Source organism: Spea bombifrons, chromosome 12, assembly GCF_027358695.1.
Source record: "Spea bombifrons isolate aSpeBom1 chromosome 12, aSpeBom1.2.pri, whole genome shotgun sequence".
In the NCBI taxonomy this organism is placed as follows: Eukaryota; Metazoa; Chordata; class Amphibia; order Anura; family Pelobatidae; genus Spea; species Spea bombifrons.
This window is the reverse complement of record NC_071098.1, coordinates 15,921,766-15,932,500: the sequence shown is the minus strand read 5'-3', so window position 1 is coordinate 15,932,500 and position 10,735 is coordinate 15,921,766. Positions and strand designations below refer to the sequence as shown.

Here is a 10,735-nt window from a genome sequence, read left to right as displayed (position 1 = left end):
ATAAATAATTTATAGTACTTGGCGATTCTGGTTTTCATTAGTTGGTCTTTGGCAGCATACTCTGGTTACAAGCTTTTAGACTTGCGAGCGAGGACCTAATGTATCTGTTTGTCTTAGTCTGTCGATTCTCATTTTGTCATACCTTTTGAATGTATGGACTGTAAGAAGCACTGCGTAAATTGTTGGCGTTATAGAATTAAAGATAACAAGTTCTTACAGAGTTTAACTGAATGCAACAGCTCTCTTCTGTCTCTGGATCCCCTACCCGTTGTGCATTTTTTTCTAGGAGCTCAAAATGTTTGCTGTGTAAATGTACAATACACTGTACGGAAACATCATAAAATGTTTGTTTATTCAATTCTCCAGATAAAATATATTGTTCTTCTTAATGCCTTCATTTCATACATTAGTTAAAACGATAGTCTTAATACAGCTCCGTCCTTAGCCAGAGAAGTATCTTGGCTCGCTGCTGTCCTAGGCCTGACCCACGGCAGCACCCCAGCCGCCCCACCTCTTACCTCATTGGTTGCAGTCTACCATGCTGAGCGATAGGATATGATGTCATATCCTGGCACAATGAGACCCGTGGAGTAAGGTCAATATGGAGGCTGTGCTGATAGACACATTACTCCATAGCGTATTTGGGCCGGTGACCTGGGAGATCTCTGGTCTCCCCAGCTAGTACAAGGATAAGCAGCGCACCGGGGGACCTGAATGCCTAATAGGGCAACCAGGCACCCGGTTATGCAGTAGAAAGCTGCCAGTTCCTCTGTTGCCCAAGGTCTAGTCGGCCTAGTCGAGAATGTGCCTCTGGTATTAGCCACACTTTTGACTACCAGTGTTTTACAAAACCTGTTTTTTTATGGAGTCCCACCAAGTTTAACTTCCAAGTGTAATGTTTGCTGGTAAGATCACCTTCATGAACCCAGATATTTATAATAAAGAAGCAATTTGGCCTTTCTAGGCTCCTCATTTTTTATCAACCTACCTTAAATCCTTAAATCTTATTGCTCCTTGGCCTTTGTATATTCAGGATAGCATCCTCCTCATCACACATGCTTGGGGTCTCTCAATATCCTAACCATTATTTGTTACACTTTATATAAATCGCCATATCTTTTCTAGTGTTTTTTTGTGTAAGAATTATACTTTCCAAGTTGTTATTGCATATTTTTTTCATGTACTACTTTAATGAATAGTTTGCTTTGCAGCTTATCTGTAACTTTCTGATAGTTTCAACTAATTCCCATGATCTATCCCCTTCTCTATGGTTTGGCAAAAACAACTGGTGAGAATATATCCTAAATATTTGTAAACAAACAATATCTATATAATAATATAAAATAATATATATATATATATATATATATATGTATATGTATATAAAATTTTAATGTGTAGACAAACAAAAGTTGTAATACACTTATTAACATTGGAAATAATTGTTACAAAGATTTCAGTATTCAATACTTTCTCCAAATAGATGTAATCATTTCCTTTTTCCTTTCTTGGATTAAAATAGCTTAGACATTTTACACTACAGCACAGAGAACCCATTTGCTATAACGGTTGCTCCTCGGTTTTCATGTGAAACAGATTCTTTTTTACATCGAGTACAGTAAATGCAATTTGCCATGTTTAATCATATTGGGTACACTGCTTGCTTTTGTAGGTCCGCTCACCTTTGCTGCTAGTTTGGCAGCAGATCTGGTGCTTTAATGGGCTGCAGTGGGCAAGGTACAAGCAGCCAGCGGACGAACGTACATAATTTAAACTGCCAGGGCAGCATTTTTACCTCAGTCCAGCCGTGGTCTCAGCTTCTTGGTTTCACCATACATTATGAAGACCCAACTCAAGTGAACTTCTGTTGCAGGAAAAGCTTGGTTGGTCCTTTATATCAGCGGTCCCCCCAACCTTTTTGGCACCAGGGACCGGTTTTGTGGAAGACAATTTTTCCACGGACCGGGGGCGGGGTGTTTTGGGTTTGATTCAAGTGCATTACATTTATTGTGCATTTTACTTCTACTATTATTATCATTGATATATTTATTATTATCTATTATTATTATAAATATATTTATTATTATTTATAATACTCCACAGCACTCCATACCTGGCTGTGTTTAAGTATAAAACTTGTAAGATAAAGTAAAGCTGCTCCTTCTCTGGCTGCCTGTCCTTCCGTGTGAGCCCACCCCCTCGAGCGGCACGTCGCGCCTTCAAAGGGTGGCACGAAGAGCTTCACTGAGGCCCAGGGCCACATGGTGCAGCCACGCCGGACGCTTTAAAACCATTAAGTGGAGGCAGACTTACGGCCGCTTTAAAACTCGAAGCTGCATCGGCTGCAATGGCAGCTGCGGGCTTTTGCCCCGCATTAACGACGGCCCTGGCCGTTTAGTTAAGATTCAGGGCGAACTGGGGGGCAATTGTGCCCCTGCCCAGCATGCCCCCGGTTGTACCGCTGCCGCCCCAGGCGAAAAAACCCCTGCTTTATATTATATGATGAATATATGATAATTTATATAAAATATATATTTTGTCATGGCTATCCCATTGAATTATGCTGGGCCAGCTGGAGAAACTTGCCCGTGGTAGCCCTTCATAATGATTAACGTCTCTCTTCATGACCCCCCCCCCCCATATTGTACAGTAGTTTATTTGGATGTTCTGCCTGACAGAATACCACCTGAATTGTTTTGATTGTGGACACAGCTCGAGCACACTGTCATTTATGTTACATAGTAACCACACTCTAGTAATCAGCCACCTACAGAAAGGCATGGCACTGTACATTGGATATGTGTGTCTGTTCAGACGTTCAGACTGACGTGGCTGTGTAGGGCATACAGTGAGGTGTTAATGTATGGCACAGTGCAGAGGCAATAGCACGCTGTCAGTGAGCTCCTGCAAGTGGGGTAATTACTGTCAGCCTAATGAGAGGGGAGGGGGTCGGATTATAAACCCCCCCATTTCTATTATCGGTTTCACTTCCTTCATTCTCTTGTTTCCTCAACAACGTCCCGTCAGCTGTAATAACGGCAACACAGGGTGGCTGATCCTGGAAGTATAAGAGAGGCTGTAACTTTCTCAAAGCCTAGATTACAAGCCTTTGAACCAAGCTGCAGGAGCTCTTCTGATCCTGTGTTAAATGTATAAGTCCCTGGCACAGTTATTTAGTGATAGCGAGTATCCCTTTGTCATTAATATATAATTACACTCCTGTGTAATGTCAGTTTGTGGTTAATCTGTATTTGCCCCTGTGTTTCGGACATAGCTGTACCGTTCTGGCATGTGTACCCCAGCTCCCCCTTTATTACTGCATGGCTGTTTTTTTTACCCATTGATCCCTTTTTCCTGAGTCGCAGTTATTCCCTGCCAGAGGACAGCTAAAGTCCTGGGTTCTATTCTCGATCTGACAGCAGGTGGCTTGTTCCCAGATGTCCCCGGTGATTTAAAAATATTAGTCTTAGTTTGATGTTTTTTCTTTTTAATCTGTGTGATTGGGGCCTGATTTTATATGAAAAGGCAGCATTAGGATCTATCTAGCCCTGTTATATTTTCAAAGAAGATTATGTGGTTTTAAGGTCATGTGTTTGCCCCCACCATACAGTCTATACCTCAGCCCCCTCCCTTGCTCCCATTATTAAAAAAAAAATCTATCCCCTCTATTGCCTGCACAATCCTCTGTTATAATCCAAGGGATTTATGTTCATATCTGTCCCTATTTCAATTTCAAATGCAGAGTTATTCCGATGAAGCCATAAATACCCTAACATCATAGAGCATCCCCATTCACTTATATTTTAAAAATATCCACCATACTGTCTCGATCCATTTCTGCATTATTCTGTTATCTTTAATACTTGTATTGTTATTCTTCATACCCAATACCATGCGTTCTTCCATTAAGTAAGAGTACATTGAAATAAGGTATATATATATAATATATATTTTTTTGGAATGCATCATTTAAAACGCTCCAACCAGATTAGATGCCAACTGTGAGAGTTAGTATTTGATCACAGGGATTTAAGGTTAAATACTAACTTTATTTCTAAGGTTGCTTTAGAAACCTTATGCTTCAGTCATCCCAATTGTTTTGTCAATACCTGGAAATAACACATTAATTATATGGTTATATATAATGGACAGATGTGGCGCAGCCACCATGGCATCCAGTGGGATGTTCCATTTGTAGAAATGTAATTGCACTGGATACACAACGTTTCTGGTCCTGTTGCCCCCCCTTAGTGCTTTTGCAGGGCTGCGGGGAATTCTGGCCCTGCTTGGTTGCTGCGTTGAGCATATGTGTCTTTGTCTTACTGGCCTGTATCCTTACCTGCTCCTTTTATCTTCCATATGCCCCTGACCCGCTGTCTGGCACCCAGCTTGCAGGGGGGTCCATGGTGTAATTAGCCTGACCTGACCCTGCCTCCGGCTTTAAACAGTCTGTTATCCCTTATTTCAGTAAAATATATTTCATAAGCCCTTCTCTGTCTTGGCCCACGTTGCCTCTGCAGGTTACAGTTTAAACAGAATCTTGTCTTGCAGATAATGTTTGTTGGAATTGGCCCTTTATATTGTTGACATGAAATGTGTCGGCCCATTACAAATTGCCTTCACGCTCATAGTTGAGCTGACAACTCTATGATAAAAAGTGACTCTAGTACCAAAGGTTGACTATAACTGTAGTTACCAGAATTTACCTCCAAGGAGCATTTATGGACAATGTGTACGTCAGGCTTGCATTAAAATGATCGGTGCCCCGCAGAATGTGTCTGAGAATCCCTAATTTGAGGAAGTGTCTGTTCACCCTACCGGTTTCTGCCAAATGTGTTTTAACGTATGGACAAATTGTGGTTTCCTTTGTGTAAAATACTGTGCCCATCATAGTATGTCTTGGCAGAATGCTTTGTAAATGTACGGTGGCCCTGTAATAAAAGCTTGCCACTCTGCCCCCAGATATGCCTTATAGCCCCCTATATGCCACTCTGCCCCCCCAGAAATGCCTTATAGCCCCTATTTGCCACTCTGCCCCTGTGATATGCCACTCTGGTCCCCCCCAGACAATGCATCCCCAGACGTGTCCCCCATGCTTCAGACTTCTTAGTGTCTAGTGGGGGCAGCTGGTGAACGTCTATGTGATGCCCGGTACTTCCACTGGAGGTTCTATGGTGGAGCACTGGAAGGTCATGTCACTCCAGCGCTCAGTCATAGAAGCCATGTGTGTAGTTGCCAACAGTAATTTATACTGCATTGACTGGCAGTCGGTTCATGATGGCAGTTATCAGGACTATCGCAGGAAATTTGAGACGTGTATGATGGTAAAACCTGTTGGAGCTGCACTAATTATTTCTCACCACATATGATTTAACAGTGCTGGGCGGTTCTTTTCTATTATTGCCAGCTGCCCTGCATGATGTATATTTCATAGCCTTTCCAGGTTAATCTAGAAGTCACCGTAATGGATTGGTCCTGTTGGATTTTGTGGGCTCTAATGAGAACCAGATGCGCATTACACAAAGATTGCTTTTCGTTTCAACAGACATTCAAGGTTTTATGTTGGATGATACAATGAAGACAATGTTCTGCTTAAACGAGGACACGGGAATTCTAGATCCAGTAGTGCGCGCACTTAATCATGCTGCGTACCTAAGAGAGGCGCGCTGTATGCCAATACACCACTTAAACAGTGCTTTCTCTATGTTATACATCTCTTTGTATAGGTATGGCAGATAATGGCTATGAAGCCCTGCTCCCCATATTAGGAGATAATAGAATGCTCCACGTTTACAATAGGGTAGCACTTGGTACATTCCACTGGCGGTTTACTGCATTGCCTTATCCTCAGGGTAGTAATTAACCCTGTTCTGTCCAACCACAGGCTACACTTGGTTTGTACTTTTAGCACAATGTGTGCAGACATATTTCTGATTGGATTCTGTATGTAGATAACCTCAATTAATGCAGATCACGGCTAACGATATGCAAAAGACACGCATGAATATTCAGAGGATACACAGGGTGTCCGCAAACCGCTGGGGAGACGGTTTTCCTAGTCGTTATTTAGATTGTAGGTTTCCCAGCTTAAAGGGTGCAGGCTGTCCGATACGGCCGGTAGATCCAATTATTTGCATTGTGATCGTCCTTTTTTTTATTTTAAGAGTAATGTTTTGCTAGATCTGGCTTGTATAGTGGAAACGAGCCCAGCGGCCCAGCAGAACATAGCCCCAGCTTTGTGTATGAAGGTCTTGCTTCAAAAAAAAAAACAAAAAAAAAACCCAGAGCATCTAATCTGCTTTGCAAACAAAAAAAGCAGCTTTGTCATCTAAAGAGCTTGCAATCTATTAAGAAACTTCCCTGGTTTTGTACAGATAGGTGTTTGCCACCAATAATTAACCAATTATTACCAACCAATAATTGATCTGCATGCCAACTGTCCCATTGCAAACAATGTACACAAGCAGGGTGTATCCTCGTGTCTGGTGTGCGGCAGCTTCCAACTGGTTCCTTATTAGTTAATGGTGAGGATCGGGCTCATTATATGATAGCAAAGCTGTAAAATGGAATCTGTATGATTAACCCCTTAGGTGACCTGCAGTTATAGTAGCTGCAGAATGCATTATAGAGCATTATAGACGCTATGTCCTAACTTTGTATTATTACCCTCTTTTGATAAATATTTACTTAGTTTTGGAGATTGTGTGTTGGAATATTTTTAAGTGCAGGGCTGTCTTTCCAAGGTATTTTTTATTATGTGTGACGATGGCGTGTTAGCATCCATTGCTTTCTTTCCTGTTGCGATTTGTCTTTTACACATACCTCCCAAGTGTCCCTCTTTTAAAAGGACACTCTCTGTCTTTGGGAGCTTACGGTTGGGATGGGTTTAGGCATATTCATATTCCAGGAGCCTTACTTTATGATTTACTACTTGTGTCACCAGGTCACATGCAAAATTTCGGTAAAGCCTTGGTGTCAGCTTGAATCATTATGCAAAGCGCAGCATTACGTCCTTTATGGATGTTTTTACGCAAATCTGTGGAAAACTGAATGGTTGCTGCTGATGTAACGCATTCCTTGTTCAAATGAAGTGTTCCCTAATTCTCTAACCAGCTGACACTGTGTGAAATAAATCAAATATACCCCAAAATAGAGATTCTCAGGATTAAAGTTTACACTTTCCATTTTCCCCGTTAGTGAGGACGGGCTACTTACACATAACACAGAAAAGTATAGTCTTAAGTACTTGCATAGTTTGTACTTATATTCACATAGATATAGTTGTGTTTTATTTCTAGCTGGTTTATTTTGTATTTAGAGGCATACATTTTATCATTATTATTGTTTTATAATATATATATATATATATGTATATATATATATATATATATACTGCGCCATCATATTCCACAGCGCTCTACAATAGGTGAACCGGACATAACAAGTAGTATATAACATAACCGTTTTGACAGGTAAGGAGAGCTCTGCTCCAACCAGCTTACAATTCTATTAGCAAATATAGGCAATGCTGTGTGTAAGTATTGGGGTGAAAACATTGTCTTTGTTGTGGGGCACACATTATGCACCCTGCAATATGTGGGACGTATAAACGGCCAAACGTTTCACACCCTGCAGGGCTGCACTTTAGCCTTGTTGGCCAGCGATATGTAGACACTTATGTCTCCTCGAAACCATGGCTGATGTGGTCACCATAGGATATCGCTGTGTAAAAGATAAAATGGTAGAATAGGTCTGTCTATCTGGAGGCCTCCGTAACTTCCATATGTCCTCTCCAACACTAATATACCGGTATATGTATATATATAAAAATGCTTTTATAGAATCCAGCCCCCATCATACAATCCCTAAACATACACAGTCCACCTCATGAAGACACAACACAAAAAACTAGGGCTGCAACTAACGATTATTTTAATAATCGATTAATCGGCCGATTATTTTTTCGATTAATCGATTAATCGGATAAAAAAAAACAATATGCAAATTTTTCGTTTATTTAAAAGAATTTAATGAACTGGATGTTAAAAAACAACTTAAAATTTACATTAACATTCTTATTTTGTTATGATGTAATAAAAAACAATATTTTCAAAGTACAAGAACCCAAACACAATATTTATGAAACAAAATAACCCCAAACATTCTGAAAAGAGGTGGACTATTACTGTTCAAGAAACTTTGCCCCAGCACTTTGCACTTTGCACCCAGCACTTTGCACCCAGCACTTTGCACCCAGCCCTGGCACTTTGCACCCAGCACTTTGCACCCAGCACTTTGCCCCAGCCCTGGCACTTTGCATCCAGCACTTTGCACCCAGCATTCAGCACTTTGCACCAGCACTTTGCACTTTGCACCCAGCCCTGGCACTTTGCACCCAGCACTTTGCACCCAGCCCTGGCACTTTGCACCCAGCACTGGCACTTTGCACCCAGCACTTTGCACTGTGCCCCTGCACCCAGTCTCTAACTCTGCCCTGCACCCAGCCCTGCCCCCACATTCTGCCCTGCCCCCACACTCACACTCTGCCCTGCACCCACTCTGCCCTGCACCCACACTCACACCCTGCCCTGCATCCCCACCCCCACTCTGCCCTGCACCCAGTCTCCCACTCTGCTCTGCACCCACACTCACACCCTGCATCCCCACCCCCACTCTGCCCTGCACCCAGTCTCCTGCCCTGCACCCCCCACCCCCACTCTGCCCTGCACCCCCACCCCCACTCTGCCCTGCACCCCCACCCCCACTCTGCCCTGCACCCACACTCACGAACCGCTCTGTGCGAATGGAGCCACTCGCACAGAGCGGTTCGCTCTGTGCGAATGGAGCCACTCGCACAGAGCGAACCGCTCTGTGCGAATGGAGCCACTCGCACAGAGCGAACCGCTCTGTGCGAATGGAGCCACTCGCACAGAGCGAACCGCTCTGTGCGAATGGAGCCACTCGCACAGAGCGAACCGCTCTGTGCGAATGGAGCCACTCGCACAGAGCGAACCGCTCTGTGCGAATGGAGCCACTCGCACAGAGCGAACCGCTCTGTGCGAGTGGAGCCACTCGCACAGAGCGAACCGCTCTGTGCGAGTGGAGCCACTCGCACAGAGCGAACCGCTCTGTGCGAGTGGAGCCACTCGCACAGAGCGAACCGCTCTGTGCGAGTGGCTCCATTCGCACAGAGCGATTCGCTCTGTGCGAGTGGCTCTGTGCGATCCGTGCACATAGACATGAAGAATACTTACCTCCGGAACGCGTCACATCCGTCACGTAGCTAAAAGAAGGCGGAGACTGCAGAGCGTGTAGCAGAAGCGGGGAACGCTCGCGGAGGTAAGTAAAAGGAGCCGAGTGCTCCAACAACGAATTGATCACTCGATTAATCGATAACGGAAATCGTTATCGATGATTTCCGTTATCGATTATTATCGATTTTATCGATTCGTTGTTTCAGCTCTACAAAAAACGTGTCCTCTCTCTACTGTTTTATTAGAAATGTGGTAATTTGACTGCTCTTATTGACCTTATGTAACTTTGTATCGTTTGCAGCTTGCTCCGAGGATGCCGGCACCAGTCTATACTTTGTGAACACTTCCTTGCTGCAGATCACTTTTTCCAGTACTGTGGGGGTGTTCATCCCCTGCCCTGCTGCTGGATCCCCCAGTGCTGCACTCCGATGGTACCTAGGGACTGGAGATGACATTTATGACGTGCCTCACATTAGGCACGTCCACGCCAACGGCACCCTTCAACTGTACCCCTTCTCCCCCTCCGCTTTCAATAGCTTTATACATGACAATGACTATTTCTGTACAGCCGAGAACTCCGCTGGGAAAATACGGAGTCCAAACATCCGCGTCAAAGCAGGTAAGGGGATTGTGAGGGTTTGGACCGGTGTTGATGGGCTGTTGCATAAATTAAATATGAATATATTCTGAGCAATATCGCAAATATAGAGTGGGGGGTTACTGGTCAGTGTCAGTGCTGTATGAGGGTCTATTCACTAAAGCGAGAGTTGTCAGGAGAGTATTGTTTTAATTCTCTCACTTCACTATACATTATGAAGGAGTGAACCCAGTCGGTCTCTGTCTGTATCTTGCCTGGCTGTGGATAATGTACAGATAAGATTCTGTGAGATTTCTTCAAAGTCTCCCAACCACTCATCCTATTATGCCAGATCAGGCGTTCTTACTAAAGGATCCTGCCATTGTTGGCCCTTCTTAATGAATAGTGACGTGAGAGAGTTTAAAACATGGTGGTGGCAGTGTGATGGTCTGGGGCTGCTTTGCTGATTCAGGACCTGGCTGAACTGTAATAATTGATGGAACCATGAAGTCTGCTCTCTACCAGAACAGCCTGGAGGAGAATGTCTGGAGGAGAATGTCTGGAGGAGAATGTCTGGCCATCAGTTTGTGACGTAAAGCTCAAACGCAGTTGGGTTATGGAGGCGCACAATGGTCCGAAGCCCACAAGCAAGTCCAGCTCTGAATGGCTCAAAATTAACAAAATGAAGGTTTTGGAGTGACCTAATCAAAGTCTGTACTTGAATCTGATTGAGATGCTGTGGCGCGACCTTAAAAAGGCAGTTCATGCGCGCAAACCCTCTAATGTGCCAAGAAATTCCTTCTCTGCAATGTAAGACCTGTTATTGTAAACGTTTGATTGCAGTTATCAGGTTTAGGGGGGGCAATTACTTTTTCTACATGGATGAGGTTTTGATTAACTCTTT

The 10,735-nt window shown here is 43.5% G+C and overlaps 1 protein-coding gene across 1 annotated transcript in view; it reads left to right on the top strand.

The window, feature by feature from the left end:
- Window positions 1-10,735, top strand: part of DSCAML1 (DS cell adhesion molecule like 1) — a 111,561-nt gene that overhangs the window by 11,533 nt on the left and 89,293 nt on the right. Inside the window, exon 2 of the mRNA XM_053451362.1 lies at window positions 9,556-9,873. Coding sequence (XP_053307337.1) covers window positions 9,556-9,873 — 318 coding nt within the window. The remainder of the gene's footprint in view (window positions 1-9,555; window positions 9,874-10,735) is intronic.